This window comes from Scophthalmus maximus, chromosome 13 (genome assembly GCF_022379125.1).
Source record: "Scophthalmus maximus strain ysfricsl-2021 chromosome 13, ASM2237912v1, whole genome shotgun sequence".
Lineage (NCBI taxonomy): Eukaryota > Metazoa > Chordata > Actinopteri > Pleuronectiformes > Scophthalmidae > Scophthalmus > Scophthalmus maximus.
The window spans coordinates 17,629,867-17,653,896 of NC_061527.1; the positions used below are offsets into that span (position 1 = coordinate 17,629,867).

The window sequence follows — 24,030 nt, forward strand, 5'->3', positions numbered from 1 at the left end:
TTAAACATCAGTCTATCATTTTAATAATAGTAAAAGATAAAATGGTACTTAATATAAGTTACTGCAGTTTTTATATAGCCAGAACCTCCAGTCATACAGAAGCAAGTTCTGTGTAGATTCATACAATAATATTCTGTGTGTGTGTGTGTGTGTGTTTGTGTGTGTGTGTGTGTGTGTGTCAGAGAGACCCTTATGTGTGTTGTTGCTTATTGTAGAGTTTGTTTCGTTTGTCCGTGTGAGTGCAAATGGTGTGTTTCATATGTATAGAAAGTCGGACATGTTCCATCCATAATCTGGGCATGTTCGAAAAAGGCGCTTGTTCGTCACTCTTCATACCTGACATTGTTTTCCATTAAAAGTGTCAGTCCACAAACATTTTTTACCATGGCGTAAAGCATGAACAAGAACTACAACTAGTTCTGTCTCATTAGCAGAATTATTTAGCTAATAAATATAGAATTATATAAATACTGTCTTCACTTCAAGTTTTAATCATACTACGTCCAATGTTTCTAGGATGGACATCTAGACTGACAATGAGTGTTTTCTCCTTATTACAGCTACTGACCGGCCTGTTTCACATTTCACAGTCCACTCACAGACTTCTTTTTCTGTTTCTGTTTTTCACGTTTCCAAAGCTCCTTGTTAATGCTGAGCATTTTTTCCTCTGTGGCTTCAGAGAACAGATTACAGTAACTTTATTTGTAAAAGCGTTGGGGGTTGTGTGTTGCTTGCCATGATTGTCTTTCTGGCTGGAGTCAATGGCTCTTTTCAGACATGAACTTCGGGAAAATGTCCGGAACAAAATTGGGTCTGAACATTTTCCGGAGTTTGCCTTTCACATATGATGAATGCAGCATGAGATCTCGGGTGTCTGGGTAGAGCACGCAGGAGGCAGGACATGATGATAATTCCGTTGCAGAAAGTACTGTACAGTTTACAGTCATCAACTCGCCAAAAGTTGCTCGCCGTGAACCTTCCAGAGATTTTCCTGCTGTATTCTCACACGGGCTCACTCTGACTTTTTACGCAAATTCTACTGAGGGGTGGGCATGAAAAGTTCCAGAAAATGTCCAGAGTAACATTTGCGGACATTTGCATCCTCACGTACAGCCCCTTTGGACATTTTCAGGAAAATGTGCAGACTTTGGTGCATGTCTGAAAGCTGCCGGCCTTTCTGAATCTCTAAAACGCAGGTGGCTACTGCCACACACTAAGAGTGAGAATAGCCAGTAATAAGAACGGGTTGAAAAACACAAGATTCCCCCGCTAGTTCTTTCCTTTTGCCCTGTCGCGTGGCCCTCCTAACGACGGTATTGTCCTCTGTGGTGCAACCATCTCCTCTCCTCTCAGGCGCCATTCAAGGGCAAGCAAGCAGAGGGAATCCTGCTGACAAGCACACTCTCCTCTGCTCCCACACAATGTCATCTACACACATGATCTTAAGCTAAAAAGAGTGTGTGTGTGTGTGTGTGTGTGTGTGTGTGTTTGTGTGCGTGTGTGCGTGCGCGTGCGTGTGTGTGTGTGTGTAAAGTGGGGTCACACTGAAAGTGATGCATAAACACCGAGTTTTGACTCGTCACCTCTCCTGCCTCTGTTTGACTCTCCCACACATGTGACTTCACTTCACAGGACAAATGAGACAAGCGCGTGGTGACCACTCGCTATGACCACTCGCTATGACCACTTTGTCAACCGCAGCCTTGCTTGTGAATGAGGGCGTATAAAGTAGAATCTATAGACACCAACACTGCTTCAAAAGGAAGTTTCTACAAAAAAGGAAATGCTCATCTTTACCCCTCAAGGCTGTTTTGTGCTCTCTGTGTGTGTGTGTGTGTGTGTGTGTGTGTGTGTGTGTGTGTGTGTGCAAGGATGGGATGTATTATTGACTTAATGCATTAGATGGTCTCTGTGCTCATGCTCTAACATCGCCCTCAGAGAAATAACTCGATCAAACCAAGTACACACACACACGCACGCACGCTTGTACTGCTGTTGTGCTCCTGGGGTTTTGTGTTCTTAGTACTGCATATACTGTACGGGATATGACATTTCTGTCCGTCGGTCCACAAGTCGAGTCAGTCCCTTTTTCTGTCGGAGGCTTTCTGAAGGACCAAAGCTTTCAGATCCAGCAGGCAGGAGTTGTGAGGGCTGTGTGGGGGATTAGAGCCTGCTCTTTGCCAGTGGTGTGAGTGGAGCGAGTGAGCCGCTGGCAGCACAACTGAAATGAAAGGAGGAGCGAATGGAAAGAAAGAGTCAAGCAGGTGGGAGCCGGGCGCGAGGACAGATAGAGAGGGGGGAGAAAAGTTGACGCATTCGTTGAAGACATCTGTGAGCCTCCCCTTCCTGCTCTAAGCCCCCGACCCAGTGCCCACGGTTTGTGCATGTGTGTGTTTTTGTGGTGCTTGTGCACGTGCAGGGTCAAATCTTTGATTGATACGGAGCCACACATGACCCACCGGCCGCGTCCAATACATAGGAAATCGATCCATAGAAGTAGCCAGAGTCAAGGATTACTGAGGGTTCATGAGCGTGTTTACTCTTTGCACTTTGTGAACCTGAAGATCTCTGAGTTTGCTTACACCATGCTCACAGTGGGGATTATCTTTGAAACTGAGCTCATTTAATGCAGCAAAATTTACTCATACACACACACACACACACACACACACACCCGCGTAATAGGACTACGACTAACTTTTACCACCTATGTATGATTTTTTTTAAATGCTCGAAATATTTCCATTGTTTGTGGTATGACAATTCTTACAATATTTAATTTTCATCATTCAGCGTAAGAATTCAAGTAATATTTTCCGGTGTTACCCAGTGAACGCTAAGAAGAAACACATTTTCATCCATTCGTCATCTTAAGTTATTTATATCTGATGATTCATGATGGGCAAAACTTTAGCTCAAGACAACTCTGACAGATACAACAAAGAAAAGACTCACACACACACACACACACACACACACACACACTAACACAAAGACATAAAGTGAGGATTGTTCAGGACATCTGCAATCTGCAGCTCTGACCGCAAGCCAACACAACACCTCTGATATCTGATCAGCGGGCTAATGATGTGCGTAATAATGTATGGATCGACCACACACACACACACACACACACACACACACACGCACAAGCACACACACCAACACCAAGACATTGCAAGTGGGGGTAAGTCACAAAGCAGCCCCTCCCTAATATTCATGCTCATGCCAACCATCGCCCTTGACGATGATTCCGTAGCAGCAACGTTTTTTTTAACGTCATTTTACTAATGTAAATGATAATGTAAAAAAATCTCTATGGAACTTCTATCCAACAATGATCAAACCCTTTGACCCTTCCTGCGCTAAAGACAAGACAGCTCCACGTATTAGACCCTTGGTATTTTTACTCCGTCCTGGGTTCTGTCCTGTGACAAGTTAACACCAGGATAACATTGATCTGAGCACAGTTGCCGCCCGCTCCAAACAGGAAGCTTTGTGTTTATGGGTTCGATCACGCGTGAGGTCACTCGCTTGTAGGTCAAATGTCTTTTTGTGAATGTGAAGTAACATAAGAAGGATTGACACAGCAATCTGCAGGTCCTTTAGAGCCCGTATGCCTCTAAGCTTCGCTTTGAACAAATTATCTCATAATGACAGCCTAAAGATTTCACAGATAATTTATAGGTCCAGGTGTGTGTGTGTGTGTGTGTGTGTGTGTGTGTGTGTTCGAGAGTGGGTCAGCATTGTGTGAAAGCTGATGACAGTGAGGTTGGAGGGGAGGATAAGAGGGTGTAGTGATGCATGGTAAGAGACCAAAACAGGAGTGTTAATGTTCTCGGGGCCCGCGGCTCTGACTTTAGGACTTAAGCTGTGCCCTTGAGTTTTGCTGTGCATGTGTGTGAGTCTAAGTGAGAGTGTGCACGAGGGCGTGTGGCAGAAAGTGTGCGCAAACTCTCGTGTGTGATTGAGGGAAGAAGAGTGTCTGTCTTTTCAATACAAATCAGCCTCCTATAGACCAAAAACAGTTGTCACTCACTCTTCTGCATCTACGTAAAGATGGACTGTCGTACCACGGGGCACAGACCAAAGTGGAAACAACCATGTATGTGCACACATGTATGCATAATCACACACACTGACACGTACACGCGCGCGCGCAAACAGACATTCTGCCAAACCCTCTGGAGACAATGCATTTAGCCATGCACGTTCATTCGGGTCAACTGAGCAGAAGCCCATCTATCACTCACAGTCTTTCAATGAAGCTGCTACGTGCATCAATCAGGATGAATTCCCGCTCCTGGTGGGGACCCAACTCCTTCTCCACCCCACCACTATCCAGAGTTTGTTAGTCTCTCATCTCTGACCTCCCACTCGGCCCGTGGCGGACAGGGAAGGAATCGGATCGGGATGGAGGAGGAAGGGTTTGGATCAGTCTGAGCCCATGAATCACTCGTCCGCGCTGCTCTCAGAGATGCCCTGCGATCGCTCTGCCCCAATTAAAAACACACACACACACACACACACACACAGTCACGCAGACGTGAACACGCACACCACTACCGCTCCAGAGGCTTTCTTCCACTCTGACAGCTGGGCTACAGGCCGCGGCCTGCTTGTGCACAACTTTATCGTGAGGTCAAGCAGGCGAGGCTCCCAGTCACATAGTGTGGGGTCATCGTCAGCCATACGACTGACTCAATCGCCCCCGACGCTGCCTTCATGTGCAGCCGCCATGAACCTGCCCCACTTCCGCGGCAGGGTGGAGACCACGTAGAATGGAGTGAGGAACGACTGGCAAAACACACACACACACAGAGACAATATGACACAGTCACATTGGGCCACTTTGGTCGACGTCATCTGCCCATCTTTCACAGGGGAACACCTCTAAAAATAACCTAACACCAGAAGGGGCCTGAAGTGAGTCCCCTCACCCTCTGGTTGAAGGTTTCCACTCGGTTTCTCCTTTGAACACACCAAACATCAATAAATGTGTTTTCATCCACCCCTTTTTTACAAAAAAAAAAGTCTTCATGCTTGGCTAAATGTGAAAAATTCATGATGTGCGTGAACCATGTGACCTCGCCTCCTAATATTTGCATAACGGTAGTGAATGGAGATTTTTTTGCTGACGTTCTTCTAGGTCACAATTTGTGCTACGTTTGGATGGAAACACTGATGTGGGGGTATCTGGGTGTGGTCGGGGGTCTGCTGCGCCTGTAACCACACCCAACAGTCATGTCACGGTCTACTGAGCACACCTCTACATCATTTTCAGATGAAGAAAAAAAACACTAGCAGAGCATAAGGTAGAATTTCAGGCGGGTTGTGAAGTTGTGCCCTGTGCAGGATCAGAATTGATCACATAAATGAATTTGTTTGTTTCCTTGAGGCCTTACCAACGCTATTAGAGCTGAATTAAAACAAAAATATTTTGAAACTAATAATCATGGTTGCTATGCTGCGCTGTTTCCTTAATGAATTACGTCCACTGACTGTCAATCAATGTCAAAGCATAAAGCCTTCTCAGTCTCATACTTATGTGCACCAGAAGGGCACAGTACAATACCTACTCACCAAACCGCTGCTCCACAGCACCAGTGGTGTTCAAAAGCTCCGCAGGGCGTCAATCCCTTGAGCAGCCCACTAATACCACCAAGTCTCCAAACTTACTGTATATTTCTTACAGTCACAATATTTTGTCACTGTTCTATCTGATGACACAAAAAAGTATGTTTTGGACAGATCCTGTCGATAAGAGACACCATTGACTGTTCGCTATTTCAAGTGACTTGAGAACTCAGAAGGAAAAAAAACATATTAATACTGGTATTCACTAGGTTTTCCTTTTTATTGTAGTAGAACTAAGGCATCACTCTCTGTGTTACCCCCAGTATTGTCTTTTGCGTGGATGTTTCTGCGTGTGTGTGTGTGTGTTTCTCACACAATGTATCTAGGTATAATCATCATTTACAGTGTAACTCAAGAGCACTTCACATAGTATGCAGGTACATCCGCCTACTCAGGGAATCCAGCTCCGTAGAGTATCTGTGCTGAGACGGGCGGTGTGTGTGTGTGTGTGTGTGTGTGTGTGTGTGTGTGTGTGTGTGTGTGTGTGTGTGTGAGTGTGTGGTGCTGTGTTGGGGTTATTGCTCTCAATAATCTCAGAGGTCACTCTGTACTCCTGAAGTGAAGGCATAGTCATCCTTATTGCTGTCTCTGTCTGTCTCTTTTTCTCTGTCTTTCTGTCTGTCTTTCTCTCTCTCTCTCGCTCACACACACACACACACACACACACACACACACACACACACACACACACACACACACACACACACACACACACACACACACACACACACACACACACACACACTCTCTCTCTGTCCAATATGTCCGGGAGCATATCGCCATATTCAAATCAGTTACAAAGAGAGACAGTCAGATCTTGGTTCATTGTAGAGCCTTTGGTCTCAGAGTCCTCTCGTCACTTCTGCCTCCTCCTCTTCGTCGTTTTCCCTCCTCCTGTTGTCATGATGTCTCACATCAGTGTGTCACACCTGCATGCCAGGCTTGCTCAGATCCCCATTGCCCTGGTTCCCCCCTCCTCCTCCTCCTCCTCCTCCACTCATCCCTCCCCTCTCGTCCTCGTCATCGCTGTCCAGCTCCTCGCTCTTCCGCTTGCTGTAACGCTCGTAGAGCACCATGAGCACTCCCATCACCCATGCTGACACCGTGCCAGCCGAGAAGATGACGAAGCCGATGGCGATGAAGAAGAGGTAGTCCCAGTAGCCCAGGCCTTGGTGGCAGTCTGCCCGCAGCTGCATACCGACCTCCGCCATCCGCTGGCCTGCCAGCTCTGGGGGACTGTGGCAAACTGTCTGGCCTTCGTCTGGAGGTGAAGGAGAAAAGAGTGGGTGGTTAAGTACGGAATTAATGAGGAAAGATGTCGTCATAAAACAGCGTAGTGACAGAGAATAATCAGTGTATACAGTATGGTTGAAGATGAAGGGCAGAGAATCAGGGGGGAGAGCTGGGGGAAGAAAAGTAATTACTCTCGAGGTACAACCCCCCCCCCCCCCCAACACACACACACACACACACATGTTGTTAGCAATGCAGTGATAACCTTTGTGATAAAAGATCCCGAGAGACATTATAGATTTCCACTGAGTAATATAGGTCTTTGGTGTCTAGGACATGGCAACATCATTATGCTGTACACACGCTCTCTCTCTCACACACACACACACACACACACACACACACTCATGCACACACACACACACGCACTGAAAGGTGACTAAATAAGCAAGCCTCTGACACATCAACCCTCCCACTCCGTCATGCGCACCATTTTACACTCACAAATCTCTCTGCAGCAGCTCAGTAATGAGGAGATGAGTGTTTTCCCTGACAAAACATCGGCAGTTCATAATGAGGGATATGATTATCACCTGCAGGCGGAAATACAAGCAAAACAAGCATTTTGAATGAAGGAAAAGCTCATTTATGCGATTGGATCCTTTGCAACAGAGAGGTCAAATGTCAGAGTTGTAGTAGAAGCAATTCAGCAGTGCTCGACATGCCCTGCTGCATGTTTTGGTTCTGCTACGGTGACTTTGCGGCATTAGCATATACAGTACCCTCACGTACATTAATTAGTGAGACTGCAGAGGGTTTTTTTTTAAAAAAGAGAAAGGGAGTTGAGGCTTGCTTCGAATGTATCCAACGGAGGAAGGAAGTATGTGCTGTTTTCTATCGGTTCATCTGACTTCATCTCTCGTTACCAGCACCGCTAATTCCCATGCTCCTCTTCTCTCACTTCTCTCCCTGCATGCTTAATTGCGTTCTCCAAAAAAGATTATCATTTTTCTTGAAGACGGGAACAATGGGAGAGACGTGAGGGCTGAAAGACAGGCGGACTGAGAGATGGCCCGCTTCAAGATGGAAGTCAGAGAGGAGCCAGAGAGGCAGACAAACTCTGCAAATGACTGCACACACAGGGAGGGAGAAACGCTTGGGAAATGTTTGCATGCGCACAGATGCAGTGAGTCTGACCTCGGGAGAAGAGAGATGAGGCAAAGGAGAGAAGTGCATCTGGCTGCGGTCCTGCCCACTGATGGGTTATTGCCTTTAACAATGTTAATTAAACCGCACTCAGCTACCGGTAAAGCCAAAGGTCTGAACATGGAAATGAGCGATGGGGGAAGGATGATGAGAACAGTCGGATATGATCTATACTTTTCGGACGACTTGCCAGGGCTTCACAGGATCAACAGCATCAGTTGAAGTGCACAGATAGAAGAAAATAGTTCAGTTTGGTATCTGTGCCTACAGAACACTTCTACTAACATTTGTAGCAAGACAGATTAGTCTGATGAACAGTTTACTAAAGACTCGTGGCTCTTAAAGGGTTAAAAATACTCGCTTGGCCTGCTTGGTGTCAGGAAAAAAAGTTTTTTACAAGGTTGCAGATGAAAACTTTCACAACATACTGTATCTGCAAGGGTCTGATAAAGTTCACAATCAATACAAACTAATCTATCACCTCAACAAAGGTTATTTTCCCCCCTAGACTTAAGGGGATCATTTGAGTTAAATGCTGTCGTCATGTTGGGGCCTGTTGAAGCAACGGATTGAGACCGTGTGGTGACACGGTGGTGTGTGTGTGTGTGTGTGTGTGTGTGTGTGTGTGTGTGTGCAGTTGTCCAGCAAAATTCTAACAGGTCACGACTACACCCACTACAGAATTACAGCGGAGTGGGACAGATGGCTATTTCCATCTGTTTGTCTGTTTTTATCTGACATCTTTCCCTGTCCAGGTAGAAGGCTGGCGGGAGACCCAGGGATATTAAGTTATGTACGTCATTATGGTGATTAATGATGTGCTCGAGTTATTATTCGGTAATTCAGGAGCAACAGATGAGCCCGGGAGGAAGAGCCCCGAAGGTCGGCGGTTCGATCCCCACTTTCCCCTCAGTCCGCATGCCGATGTGTCCTTGGGCAAGACGCTTAACCCCTCAATTGCCTCTTCCGCCAGTGTATGAATGTGACAGATAAAGCGTGGTAAACAGCAGCGCTGTGTGAATGGCTGTGAATGGGTGAGTGTGACCTGTGCTGTAAAGCACTTTGAGTCGGCCATAAGACTAGAAACGTGATATATAAACACACTCCATTTACCATTCAAACAGACACTTTGTCCCCGCCCAGTATTAACCGACCCTCTATAAGAACATGCAGAAGCCTCTCAACACTGTCATTTTATTTCCCCTCTCTCCTCGTCTCCACTCGCTGCCTCTCTTCCTGCAAGGTTTCCAAAAAAAGAGAGCATAATTATTCTATCTTAGTCTCTCTCTGTCTTTGACATAACCCAATGCCTTAATACCAGTATGTCTCCATTCAAACGTAGGAGAGGATACAGAGGATATGCAGTGTGGAAGAACATGGCAGCGAGGGATGCAGAGGGCAAATCTACAGCAAATTCACAAGTATCAATATACAGGTGTTACGATTTATTATCAAAACGTCAATGTTGAAATCTAAAAAAAAAAAGTATGAACTATCTGTCTCCCTCATTAATTCTTTGCAGTTTCTTTCCCTCGTGGTGAGGCCCATCAGTTCACATGTCCCCTCCCTCGTCCGTCACCGTCCGTCAACGTCTGTGACTGTCTGGGCCGGCGAGCTGACCTGCTCCGTCTCATTACCCTGCCACGCTTGTGTCCAGCCAGGTGTGAGCATTATGTCTTCTGTTCTGTTCCTTTAGTACTAAACCACCGCCGGATGCTGGAAAGGTGACGTTCAATCGGTGACTGTACAAACACATTCCCTGAGGGTATTTTTTGGCCTCATACGTCGTTCCCCCGTCACCGTTCAGACTTTGTGCACAGTTCTTCGATATGCATGATATATGCTGCTAGGTGTCCAGTCAAAGGAAACCATGATGAAATCCATTTCTCCATATTAGCTTCTACATTAGCCGCCGAAAGCTGTTTAGCATTTTGTCGGTGCTGTATCATTTTTGACCCGAAATGGAACATCATTTACTAAAAGAATATCATACTGCATTGGGGAAGACTTGAAACTGGAGATTGAGACCATAAACTCTTCAGGAAAATGTTTACTGACGATATAAATCAAGTGAATCGTTTTCTCTTAGACCAGATGGAAACTGACTTAGCTTTGGAATCAGTGGAGTCGCCCCCTGCTGCTCATTCGAGAGAAAACAGGTTTCAGGCACTTCCGCATTTGCTTCACTCCCCGGACCCAGAGTCTACGTCCATTGTTATATACGGTCCATACAGTGTAATCTCTTCTTTTAAAAAGTTACAAAGTGTTGCTTTAATGCAGAGCTATTCAGCTGTCAAACACACTGTGTTGAAATTGGCCTGATCCAGGCTCATACGTGTGTGTGTAGCTGCATTATGTGTGTCAGAGCTAAATATTTACAGATACTATATATGGACTACATATAAGTTATAGGATCCGTCGTCTACCATACAGAAAGAGAAAAGCCTTCCGAAGTTTTCAGAATTCATAACTGACTCATCCAATCAGAGATAAGAGAAAAATATTTTGAGCTTCACGGGAGAACACAGGAAAAGACAGCAGCTGAGATGATTCACTGTCTGCTCAGTCTCTCTTCAGCATCGGTTTCTTTGTCACATCCCGTTGCTCGGGCTGGAAAAACCACTCACACTTCATTCTGGCAGAACGCCCTTGACTTTTTTCGGTGTTTTTTCCCCGTTTCTTTCACAGAATCTCTTCTTCAATGATGTGCTCCTTGGCACTTTTAATGAGGGCAGATTACATGATGATACCCTTATGTCAATATTCAAGGTGCAATATTTAGGGGGACTCTAATTTCCTGCAGTTAATCACCCCATCTAAATTAAAGGTACTGGTGTTCCTGTTTTTATCAAGTCCAGTCACGACTGTGTATTTTTGTGTGTGTGTGTGTGTGTGTGTGTGTGTGTGTGTGCATGTGTGAGTGTGCGTGCGTGCGTGCAGCTGCTCATGGGGCACTAATTTAAAAAAGCAATTTAATCTGAAAGTTTGTCATTATGAAAATCTATCATGAACATTTTTTTTTTAAAGAGTGTCTGAAGTGGCCAACTCAAGCTTCCTTATTTTAACTTGCACTGGCACTTATCCCACTTGGAATCAAAAACACATAATATTACTCTGTAGATGGAGACAAGTGCCACAGGAACTAGGCCGCAAGACATTTTTTCAGGTTAGATAGTGTGTGTATGCATTTGTGGCTGTGTGAAACAGAGCGAGGGTGAAACAGGAGGGGAGACAGTGACGACACATAGTGATGTGTGTGTCCTCTTTGTAGCCTGAATGTGCAGTCTACGTCCAAGCAGTTTCAGAAAAGTCGATGCAGCCCCTAAGACTTCACACTGATTTGCACTCGCTGGGAAAACCTGCAGCATATAAATGGCTGCAGGATTTCCCAGCGAGTGCTGGTGGCTCAGAGTCTGCCTCTTACGACGAGTCGGACAAACATCTCGTCCTGGCCTGCGCTCGCTGTTTTACTGTCGTTTTTTCCACTGTGCTGGGACCCGTATTGTATCTGCAGAGCATGGCATACACACATACTGAGGCAACACACTGCACTACACACTCATACCTTATACACACACAAGCAAAGCTTTCCAGGAAATGGGAATGGGAACTTGAACGTTGTTCTATCTATAAAAACAACAAGATTAAAAACAGAATTCTTGCATTGTGTTTGTGTTAAGATGCACACATCTGTGCGATGTGTGTTGTGTGTGTGTGTGTGTGTGTGTGTGTGTGTGTGTGTGTGCGTGTGTGTGTGTGGCTGACACTGCGACCGGCTGATACAGTCTCCGTGTCAAATCATCTGCTGGCTGGTTTCCGAGCTTGGCACTGACACACTGACAGAGAGCAAGGCTCATCACCTCCCTGTATAGGAGCGAGATGCCATTGAAAAAACATTGCTGACTCTTTTTATGAACTTCAATCTGTTTTCTTCCGACTTGTTCCCTGCGCTCTGCTGCGCGACACATAAAAGAGCTACGAGCGGAGGAATAACAATAACAGTCTCTTTTTTCTTTTTAAGCTTTTCGGACTGCGCCGTGAATGCAAACACAAGATGAGATGCCTGCGGGTTATAATGAAGCGAAAACCATTTGCAATTTATGCATCCGACACATATGCACGTGTACAGTTTGTTCACACACACACACACACACGCACACACACACACGCACGCACGCACGCACGCACGCACACACATACACGATCAGAACTGTGAGGTATCAACCTGCAGGGCAGAGAGCCTGTCCTGTGAACTGGGAACAGAGCTATTTATAAGCAGATTAATTATGACAATGCATATGGTAATCAGTATGGTTGTGGTTTCATAGAGGGGGAGGTGCAAGCTCCAATCACTGAGAACCAACCAAAGCCCTCTGTTTAATTTGTGACTACACAAAGTGTTTTCCATGTGTGTATATAACTGAGCTGACCTTCACTTCTGACCTGCCGGTGGAGGAAGGTTACAGGACAGAGGCCTTTTATTGAGGAATTCATACTGTGTGTCCCTGTGATCAATGGGGCTCCGATGTCCTCATGCTTGATGTCAGGAGACCCCAGTAAGCATCAATTTGGTGTTTTGCAGATGAAAAGGCGTCAGTAAGGTGGTTTTCAGACATGCACTGAAGTCCAGACCTTTTCCTGAACTTTCCCGGAGGTGTGAGAACGCAAATGCCCACAAATGTTGCTCTGGATATTTTCCGGGAACTTTTTTTTCCTGCCGGCCCCCTGATGAAATTCCCGGGAAAATGTCAGAGTGAGCCCATGTACGAGTACAGCCGGAAAATCTCTGGATGATTCACGGCGAGCGAGTGGAGCGCTCCAGACGCCACCCAGTCCATGTCTGAAAACAGCTCAAGATTTACAGTTGTGTTAATGCTGTAGTGATAATTGTCCATAAGTGCTTCAGATTTATCTCCCGTTTTGATTGGTTGTAGCAGCTCGTGGCTTTCATAAAAAGATTTTGTTTCTTATTGTGAAAAACCCATGGCCAAAACGTTGTAACTCTACTAAACGCAGTGTCGACAGTGTGTGGGAAACTGTATCTTTTCCTTAACATTATTTCATCCTCCCATACGCTCCCCTGTGAATTGGACAACACTCAAGTCTGACATGTAGACATGGGAGAGAATTCTCCCTCTTCAACCAAAATGTAAAGACGCACAAACCTGCAAATGTCCAAAAAATGTGCAGGAGCGGCATCATGCCCCTCCTCTCACAGTGGAGCTCAAATAGCTCGCCGTTTAACCAGCTAAACGCATCATACCGGGATCGGCAAAGCCTAAGAATAGCTGACCTTTTCTCCATCACATCCACTAGGGCTGAACAACACACGCCTTCACACCGCTTTCCTCTAAAATACGGCATTAGTCAGATTACCACCGTCCTCCTTTCCATCATTTCTCCATATGATCCCTTCTTCCTCCAGTGGAGGATGAGTGGAGAGAGAGAGTGAAGGTCAGATAGCAATAGCTCTCTCTTCCTCCCGTTCCCTCTATCGCTCTCTCTTATCAGTCATGCTCTCTTTATCGCCGCCCACTTTTCATTCCCACTCAGGCACATTAACAATTACTCTCCCTTCACATCTCCCCTTCAGCCTCCATCAGTCCATTTCCTCCTTCTACATCCTTTCATTTCTCTCAGTTCTGCGCTGTCATCTTCACACCCGCCGCTCTCTTTTCCAATTTCACTCTCTCGGCTGGTATATTGGCTGGTCGCACATTCACAGACATGCACACAGACTCACACACTCGCCCCCCCCCCACCCACCACCACACACACCCCCCTGGGCCTCAGGTGATCACATCACAAACACGCCCACGCAAGTATCGCATCAGTCTCGGTTTTGAGTTCGCACAGACACATAAACATTTTCCAGACTGCTCTACACTCGCCACTCGGGCCAGTTTGAATTTGATATGCGTCTCCGCAGCAGACGGGTCTGAGGAATCGTTCCAGCCGATAAATAATACATCGCCTACCTGTATGAAATTGAATCGATGGCTCCTTGTCATAATGAATGTTTTAACGGATTTGAGTGGCAGATCTGGGGCACAGATGATCGGCAACTCTTCTGTAGTCGAGTCCATCTTAATCGTTTTCCGAGCCTCTTATTATTACCATTTCCACGGGTCTTTCCTCTCATCTCATCTCTGCGAGATGAGTTTCATGCGAGACGAATTCCAATTGATGTGACGACCTGACTTCTTTCTTTCATCCTTCCTCCATTTGAACCTGTTGCCTCTGTTCTTGTCTTTTATTTTATTTTATGAATATTTAACACGTGCCCTGTGCATGGCACTGCCTTGGCTCTCTGCCTAAAGAGCCTTTCCAGGGGCGCAGACGAGCAGCCAGCAATACTTCCCCCCCAACAACTGGAGCCATAACACCACCTACTCTGCCAGCCTGGGACAAGCCACTTAAATTCCGTGTATTTAGCTGAGCCACAAAATCGACCCACAGCGGGTCGTTCAACAAGCTGAGATTCCATTACGACAAGCGAGGAAATGTAGGCGTATTCCCCAAGTACTGAGATGAGATAGAAAAGGTTTGTGCGCTCAGGACTGGGAAGTTGGAGTTTTAGGAGCACAGACAGTAGATACAGGGGGAGAAGGAATGTAAACAATGTATAGAAAATGGATTTTACTTTGGCCCCTCACACTTGGATAAAAAGGCCCGGATCATATAGAGCTTTATGAAAAGCATTTGTCTACAAGGAGCTCTGACATTAGGCATCTTTGAGACGGGAGTTTTCAAAGCAAATAAGCAAAAAGAGATTGACACCTAATAATAATATAATAAGATATGTTTTTTTTCATTGCAATTTTCTTTATATTATTTAACAACTGTTAAATATTTGATTAATTGTTCGTTCACTATCCTTGAACTTGCTTTTCTTGCAATATAGTTTTTCTAACAACAACAAAAAAGTGCGATCTTTTTTTAGTATGCCCTGTAGGTCTCAGGATGTTTTACATGTGCAGGTACGTATACACACACAATAAAGACATCAAGAGTGTCGTAATTTGTACTTGACATTTCTGTGATGTCTTTCCTTCCTTGCATTTCATAAAAACTAAATATGTTTACTCTGTTACTTTGCTTTCTCCCGCTGTCCCTCTTATTGTTTTTCTTTATTATGGACAGACAATATTTAAATGCCTAACCTCTGTGTTTTCTTATGCTGATGTTAAAGAGGCCTGGTGCTTCAGCATCAGGCATTGGTTTTTGTTCATTTATAGTTTTAAAAAAATTATGTTCACTTCCTGTGTATTTATAATTACTACTATTTTATAGTATATATAGTATAGTCCTCTTTCCTGAAGCCACACTTGACTTTAGTGGCTGCCAGAGACAAGCCAGGTCAGACTTTGACGGTGACACATGCCTGACACATTAACAAACTGAGGGGACTCACTTATAGAGAGAGGAAACACAGGAAGAAGGTCTGCAACGGAAACAGGAAATGAATACGGACTTTAAATGAGAGTTTTCAACAATGATCAATGCTGTAATTAAAACTCGCACGATCCGCAGCCAAATCAAAGGTGTAAGTGAAGACGTTGCATGCAGACACACACACACACAGACACACACACACGCAAGCATAAAACTGATTCATATACACGCTGAGAGGTAGTGACAGCAGGAATCTCTGTACATAGACTCACAGCCCTGCAGTCAGATTGGAGGGCATTTATGACCACAGAAACGCACTATACATGCTCTTACACACACACACACACACACACACACACACACACACACACACACACACACACACACGTGCGTGTTGTGTGTTGTTGTTCTGTGTGCTCCAGAGGGAGTAGAGTTCAATCTCCTCTGGTCATATTTATAACTTTTAAAGTGTAGTGTAGTGACAAATTTAGCTGTAATTTCATGGATATTAGTTGGGTCTGAAACCAGCACAGCAGCGTGAATGTTGAATGCTCAGCGGCGTGTCTGTGAGTGTGTCGTGTTGTGTTGTGCCACTTCAAAAAAAATACCTTTCTGAGTGTTTGTCTGATTTTCTTTTACAGAAATGTGTGGGAACCGGCGAGTTGGTGGGAATAAAAAAAAGGCAAAGCCGAGCGCTCACAATAAGTATGTGTGTGCCCGTTTTTGAGTGTACCTCCGTGTGCTGTGAAAGTAAAGGTGGATGACGAGATTGGGGAGCTCCTGTCTGGTCTGCCCTTCTTCTCAAGATCCTTGCCCCTTAATCCCTGTTTCCCACAGGCCCTGGTCTTTGGCTCTCTATCATAACCTCCGATCGCACGTTGACTCTCTTACACCTAAGTGGAGTGAGTCACTCTCTCTTTCTAACACACACACACACACACACACACACACACACACACACTGTAATGGGAACATATAAGTCTGGCTTTTTTGAGCACCATCATTAACCATATGGACTGAAGGGCCAAAGCATACAGCAGTGGGAGCAACAGCAAATGTGTTCTTTCGTGTGTGTGTGTGTGTGTGTGCGTGTGCCTGTGTGTGTGTTGCGTGCAGTCTGGAGAGGTTATCCAGAAAAAGATTGGTACTTTTGTCCAATCATCCTCTCAGCACTACCTCTGCCTTCAGGACCCTGGACAGACGATGCAGTAAGGTCAGTCGGACCGCTGACAGACACACAGACAACCCTCACGAGAACCACCACGCTGTTAGGAGACACAACGCGGCTCGCCTGCTATGAGGACTTGGCCCAGTTAACAAAGAGAAGGTCACAAAGCCCCGTTTGTGGTGATTTCGGGGGGTCAGTCTAATTCAATCGACGGCTATTTACAGAGTGGCCAGCAGAGTGGGTGAAGTCACTGTAACTCAAGTCCGCAGATCTGCCGTGGTAAACTTGAAACATCACTGAGATGTGAAGGGCAGTTTGAGGGGATTGTGTTGCGAAGCAAAAAGATTCAGATTGCCCCTGACTCTGAGGTCAAACCATTAGCGGCGTCTTTGTGTGATTGCGTGTGTGTGTGCGTGTGCGTGTGTGCGTGTGTGTAACCACAAAATACAGGAGAACAATGAAGTGCAGTAAGAGTCCCACCACCAGGGACTAAACTGACCAATAACGAGTGATAAGACCTTGGAGATTCTTTGGCTCTTAACACAGGAACATTTTGCTGACTCGCCAGGACACTGGCCAGTGAAAATTCCACTTGCTGAGCCAAACAAACAAGAGAGCACCTGCAAGAGGTCAACCTCTGCCCCCTGATCAAGAACAGCCTGAGCTTCTGGGTAAAGGATGGACGCACAATGGGTTTTTGTTATAATTATGAGCTGGCACGGTCTGAGGAAAAAAAGGTTGGCAATGGCAGTGATCAATTCCTTTTGGACAGCTTGAATCGCCCCCAAATGTTCCTGTCTGTTGAAAGACTATTCGCTGAACACCACTCGGGACCGCGTCCACGCTCACCTTGGAATTTGAAGCCCTCTATCTGCACCCACAGGCAGAGGTCCTCCGTGTCACAGTCGCACCTCCAGGGGTTGCCGCTGAGGCCCAGGGACCGCAGGGCCGGCAGGGCGATGAGGCTGCTGATGTTGAGGGCCGTCAGGTTGTTTCGGCTCACGTCCAGCACCTGCAGGGCCATGTTCTCCGAGAAGGCGTCCGAGTGGACCTCGCTCAGACCCGGGTTGTCCGTCAGCCGGAGCATCACCAGGGACGCCAGGGGCCCGAAGGTCCGGTCCTCGATCTGCAGCAGCGTGTTAAACGACAGGTCCAGGTAGGCGAGTTTGCGCAAGTTCCCGAAGGTGGACTCGGAGATCTCGGCCAGGGAGTTGTTGCTGCAGTCCAGGTAGACCAGATCGGACAGGTAGTTGAGCTGCAGCGCCGGCAGGTCCCCGATGCGGTTGTTGGAGATGATGAGCTGCCGGGTCGCCAGGGGCAGGTCATTGGGGAACTGGGTGAGCTCTTGCCCGGCGCACTGGACCACCAGCTGGTCGTCGCACACGCACCTGTCCGGGCAGCCGGCCGTGAGGGCCGGAGAGGGGGCCACCCCCATCACGAAGACGAAGAGGAAGAGGAGCCGGAGGGACTGGGCGCTGGGCTCGGGCAGGAGACGCATGGCGAGGCCGCCCAGCGCGTCATGAACGCGGGCTGCGCTGGACCAGCACTCCCCGGCGCTCTGCGGGCATCCTGCATGTGTCTGAGGAGCTGGGGCAGAGGCGAGTCGGCTTCTCTGGGTGACTGGCTGTCGCTGCCTGGGAGCCCGGCCGCTGTGTATATCCAGCCTCTCTGCCTCGCCCGGGAAGACTGTCGGTCCGCCGCTCACGCGCACTCTGGCGCGCCACGCACGTCGCCACGAGACATCGCCTGGGAAGGTGACCGAGACACCGCCAGAGAGGACCACGGGACCACTGGACGCTGTCGCTCGCCCCCTCGGCCACTCATCTCTGGGAACCAGTTGTCGCCCGCGGAGCGCATTGTTCACGTAGTTTCCAAACAGGTGCCATCGCTTGCGTAAAATGCCCGAATCCTGGATGGAGACTCCTGGAAAATCTCGTCAGCGGAGACGCGCCCCGCTCACGTTTGTCGTTGGCTGTGTGTTGTGTGAGTGTTTGGGTCTGATGTGCCCCGCTGTCCGACTGAGAGAGTGTGTGTGTGTGTGTGTGTGTGTGTGTTCAGCGGAGCTGGGGAAAGTGCGTCCTTCGCTCCACTCGGCTCACACAGCTCTGTGACTGTGGCTCTCTGCTGCGCTGTAGCGGCGCTCTCTCGCTCTGCGCTCCCTCCCTCTCTGCCCTCACACTGCAGCTCTGTGTGTGTGTGTGTGTGTGTGTGTGTGCGTGCGTGCTTTTGAAAGAGAGAGATGACATGGGTGTAATTTGCAATAGTGGCGACGTCACCAGGTGTTGCCCTCCAAGCGAAATTGCACATCCAGATAACAGAGACTGAAACTCCAAGATATTAGAGGGTTTTTCTCTCTCTCTCTCTCTGTGCGTGTGTGTGCAGAAATAAGTCAATCATAATCTTGCCTAAAAGCAGCAGCCTCTCAGCCATGCATGCACAGATACAACAGGCCTTATCTCATGTGGTCCAGTGGCTAATTCCTCCTCATTCTGTCCCCCAGCTGCTTGTTGACAACACAATGTGTTCAAATGAGATTGTGTGCTTCTCATTTAGAGTTATAATTGTGGATTCCTCATTGCCTTTCCAAATTCCAATTTGCCACGTTCAGTTGTCCACATGTTTGTGCGTCACTTTTTTTTTCGTTTGAACATCGGAGGCTGACGGGACGTCGCCTGTCACTCCTTGTGTCTTTGCTGCCGAAGTCTCGTTGCCATGGCACTTGAAGGAAGACATTTGAATTATGATGAAGGAGGTAATTAAGAAATATCATATTGTAATGTGAAGTGGTGGGTAGTTGCCAGCCATGGATGTTCCATGCCCTGTTCCTATGAGTATCAGAAACACAAATATATCAGTTAACAAGAAACATTAGATGCATTTTAAGTGATGAATAGGTAAAAAAAGACATAGTGACTATTGATCATATCTTACCAGTTACACCTTTTTGATACTGGATGAATATCAAGCTTATCCCCTGCAGAGGTCACACAGAGGTCATTTGTCTTATAGTAGCACAATCATTACACCCAATGAACAACTTGAATGCTGCTTCCCCAGATTTGATGAAATTCTGATTTAAAGGCACAGTTTGACATTTTGGGAAATAGATTATAAGAATTTGGCTTTTTTTTTGGCCAACATTTAGACGAGTCAGTTTGAACAGTCTGAACAGTGATGATGAAACAACAGCCAGCAGTTAGCTTAGCTTCTTATCAAGAATGGAAACAAGATAAAAGAACTAGCCTGGCTCGATCTGTCAATAAGTAACAATATCTTCCTACCAGCATCTCTAAAGCTCACTAATTAACATATTGTATTTTTGAAGTCAATATGAGCTTATGAGCTTTTTGAATATAGGCTCATGACTCTGACTGCAGAGTGAGATCATTCTCATGTGACTCCCAGCAATAAAGCAAATATGCATTTTCCAAAAATGTAAAAACTTGTCCTTCATGTAAAGTAGTGGCCTTCAACCTTGGGGTCTAGACCCTTATGAGAGTTTGCATTGTGAAACCGAGGATCTGTGATGATTATGATGATGATGGGTATGATGCATAATAAAACTAGAAATTCTACCGCACAAAATAACATTTACATTTCGGATGACTTTTCTCTATTCTTCAATCTAGTTTTTCATTGATTCCATCTTTATGTCTTTAAAAATGAATGAGAAGGGGAAGTAAGTCCTCAGCTCAGCTGAAACTCTCATTACTAACTGACAAGCCATCTGTGATGAGGAGATACAAGCGGACGAGACGTCCTCGTGAGCGGGTGGCATGGATGACAAGCTGTAGAATATTACAGATCTGACACTGACTCTCTTTAACGTCAGAGCTGCAGTGGTCAGACACGGATATCTACCTCCAGTGTGATGTATCAGTACTGGGGGAAAGGCTCGAGCGAGGACGGAGCAGCCTGGAGGGGAATGAGCCTGTTTGATCAGTGTCGGTTTCTGTCTCCTCCCTCTGTCATGGGTTTGCTGTCTAAATGGCCCCGCCGGATCATGTTCGCATATTACTGCCTTGGTAAAGCGTAGCGATCAGAATCGTTGATGTAACTTTTCTCCCTGCCTGATCCAAGTGGTGTCAGCTTCCCGAGGTGCTCTTGTATGTCTTGTATGTGTGTGTGTGTGTGTGTGTGTGTGTGTGTGTGTGTGTGTGGCAGGCTAACATCTTTATTTTTTGATAAGGGCTTGTTCAGTGTCAGCTGTCAACTGCCAGACATTGGGCCTGATCCCCGACCGGAGCGGAGGGCCTCCTCTGCCATCAGTGGTGTCACTCACCTTTGCTTCACAGCCATTACGCCACTTTCTTTTTGTTTGTCTTGGAGGCATCCCTGCACTAAATAATGACGAGTGAAAGTTTTTCACAACGGTGGAAATATATATTCAATGTGGGCTTAGCTTTAGCCATTAACTGCTCTATGGCGTGCCGCTATAACTCTTCTTTGCCATTCTCTCCCTGGGGCTCAGCACGGTCATAACTCTTCTCCCACCTTGCCCCACTATCTTTTAGGCTGTAAGTCTGAGGCAGTTTTTCCCCCCCAGCACATAACCAACTCCATCATTCTAATGTAATTGAACCAAGAGTGCGATCATCGATCAGTCACCCTGACTGCTTCCTCACAAGGTGGTTGGTGTGTGTGTGTGTGTGTGTGTGTGTGTGTGTGTGTGTGTGTGTGTTTGTGTGTGTGTTTGTGTGTGTAATTGTGCGGAGATGGAGAAGATGCAACGTGAAGAGGAAGAATTTAAATTTTATGTTTTATTCATGGCCTGTAATCTCTCTGTATTGCTATGAAAAGAGACTGATCTGTACTAGATCAACATTTATAAGTAAATAGTTGGATATAGTTAGTTTTGCAAAGTGCTGTACCTGGAGAACACATGACGTATGATGTATCATTATTGAAGAAAATCTCGACCGAGGGCCTGGAGGAAAATGAAACTTTTGGAGCAGTTTCGGGTTTCAGTTGCAATTGTCAATCATATGCCATGAAGGGACAAAAACTAAGCATTTGTTAGTCCACTTCTCCGTGCTCTCGACTTCTCCACTGTGCCTGTGGCTCTCAACCTCCAGCCGTATCACTTCTAATGAAGATGTGCAGAAGAAGAAAAAAAAATCTTAAAAAGCAGGGCGCTGTAGTTTGTGACAAAATGTACTAAAAGTAAAGTAAAAGGAATACTTGGAATGCCTTTGTTAGGGACTACATTCTGCGGTGGATGAATACACATCTGGAGCTCTAGTGAGTATTTCCTGCAGCAGGACAGTGATGTGGGAGTAAAAATACACGACAGTTCCCATGTTTATCATTATTAAGGCCACATCACCCGCTGCTACAGTGTGGCTGATAGATGAAACGTCACAAGAGGTCGCAGCCCTCCCTGGATACTGTTGGTTCTCTCCCCTTCAATCTGGAAGAAGATACAGGACCCGCGAATGCAAAGCAAAGAGACTATTTCTATTCTACGCTCAGATCCTACATGATCGCACATCCACATCAAACATCTCCATCCGTATTGTTTAAGTGAAATTGCTCCTTATATGAAAAGCAGCCAGACCTGAGGGAGGGCTTCTTTAAAGGTGACTGTGTGATATGAAGCAAAAGACCCTGAAGGTAGACTAAGCTTAAGAAATGAGATATGTGTGTTAGTATGTAGTGTGCCTGACAGAGCCTCTGACACAAAGGTCAAAAACATTGTATATACACGCCCTGAGCAGATCATCTCGCTCTTGACAGACAGTTAGAGTAACAGGATGCCACTCACCCCCTTTGACTCATGCCCGGTCTTATGCCCCCGTCAAGAGGGCTCTCCAACCCGATCTCAGCCCGGGGCTTTGAGAAGGCCGAGGCCGGTCTGTTGCCGTCTGGGCACTGCTCCTCCTCCTGCTAACATTCAAGTCAATTCAATTTAATTTGTACAGCGCCAAATAACCACACGCATTATCTCAGGGCACTTAAAAGGTGAAGACATCGGAAATATTAAAGGATAAAAACCAACAGTTTTCCGACAATGAGCAAGCACTTGGCGACCGTGGAGGAAAGAAAACTCTCCTCCAGCAAAACCGGACTTGGTTGTGGGCGGAACATCTGCCGCGACCGGTTGGGGTGAGAGGAGAGAGGAGAGAGGGGGAGAGAGAAGAAGAGAGAGAGTAGGAACAGTTGTGTAACTGCTGGTCATTGCGGAGAATACAGGTTCGAGGCCCTTAGGCGTTGGGTTCCCAGGGACCACGTCCATTTTTCTAGACAGTTTACAGATGTGAGGAAAGGAAGAGGAAAGACGGGGCGTTGAGAGAGGAGAAGAAGAAGGTGCACGGAGATGGACATTGTGACCATTAAAGGACAAAGGAAGCAGGAAAAAGCTACAGGACAGAATGCACACTTCTCCATTCAACCCTCTGATACGAGGCTGACCCCTGCAGGATCGGAGGGACAATGCTGCGTGATTGGCACCAGGCAAAGTGTGCGGTTTTAAGGATGTTTGCTTGCAAAAAGGGAGATCTGGATCTTTCAGAAAACGGTGCCACAGGCAGGGCTCAAGAATCAAACTCACAGAAACTCTTCTCCTCCTCTTCGTGCCCTTTGACCTTGTTAATGGCCGCCTCGGCTTGTGTGTGTTCAACCTGCAGGTATCATGAGTTCAAGGGACACAAAGTGTCTGCGTCAGCGTCAGTTTGTGTCACTCACTCGCCATCTATCATCAATTTTTCCATCCCAAGGCACGTACACGTGAGACGAGGAATACACACCTACCAGAAATCAAATCTAAACTACCTTTAACCCTCCAAATCCACCAGGTGCCATTTCACTCCGCTGCAACAGAACCGGCGGACCGATGCAAATGTCTCGAACGATGCCTCATCAGACTCAGCATTTCAATTTAACACAGCTCTCGTCTCACCGGTCAGCTCTTTGTCTTCTTTTCATTCCCTCTGCCTATTTAATCCATCGTCCCTCAGGTCATTAGTCAAATGGATAAAATGTGTGTGATTAACGTGCATGGTTGCAACTTGTGGTTCATAGCTTGAAGTTCACTTTTCATCCTGTCCCCGCTCCTGATCCGACATCCTGCAAGCAGACACAGCCACCTGCACGCTGCACTCACGGCACATTGACATCTCAATAACAAATGAATAGGATTCAATGAGTCATTTGTTAGCCAATAAAAAAAGGGACTATAAACTCTACACCGGACTATAAACCCTGAGGGAAAGTAATCAGACTGGAGGAATCTGATGAACCTGGAGGCTGAAAGAACTTGTAATATTTAATAAATGACCAATTTCTGTTACAAAGTCTGGATCACATGCACTTGGATGTGCACACACACACACACACACACACACAGATCTGGCTCTCAGACTGTTGTGTCATCAGACCCGGTGTCTGATGGA

The 24,030-nt window shown here is 46.4% G+C and overlaps 1 protein-coding gene across 2 annotated transcripts in view; it reads right to left on the bottom strand.

Moving 5' to 3' along the window:
* The window catches only part of LOC118318019 (leucine-rich repeat-containing protein 52-like), a 24,323-nt gene continuing 293 nt past the window's right edge, over window positions 1–24,030 (bottom strand). Inside the window, exons 2-5 of one of the 2 annotated variants that reach the window (XM_035647264.2) lie at window positions 22,404–22,525; window positions 19,571–19,613; window positions 17,489–19,464; window positions 1–6,898 (exon numbers count right to left, since the gene is read on the bottom strand). In XM_035647264.2, coding sequence (XP_035503157.1) covers window positions 6,561–6,898; window positions 17,489–18,137 — 987 coding nt within the window. In that variant the 5' untranslated portion in view covers window positions 18,138–19,464; window positions 19,571–19,613; window positions 22,404–22,525 and the 3' untranslated portion in view covers window positions 1–6,560. Of the gene's footprint in view, window positions 6,899–17,488; window positions 19,465–19,570; window positions 19,614–22,403; window positions 23,573–24,030 lie in introns of those variants that run through there. The other variant, XM_047336911.1, reaches the window with a different exon arrangement.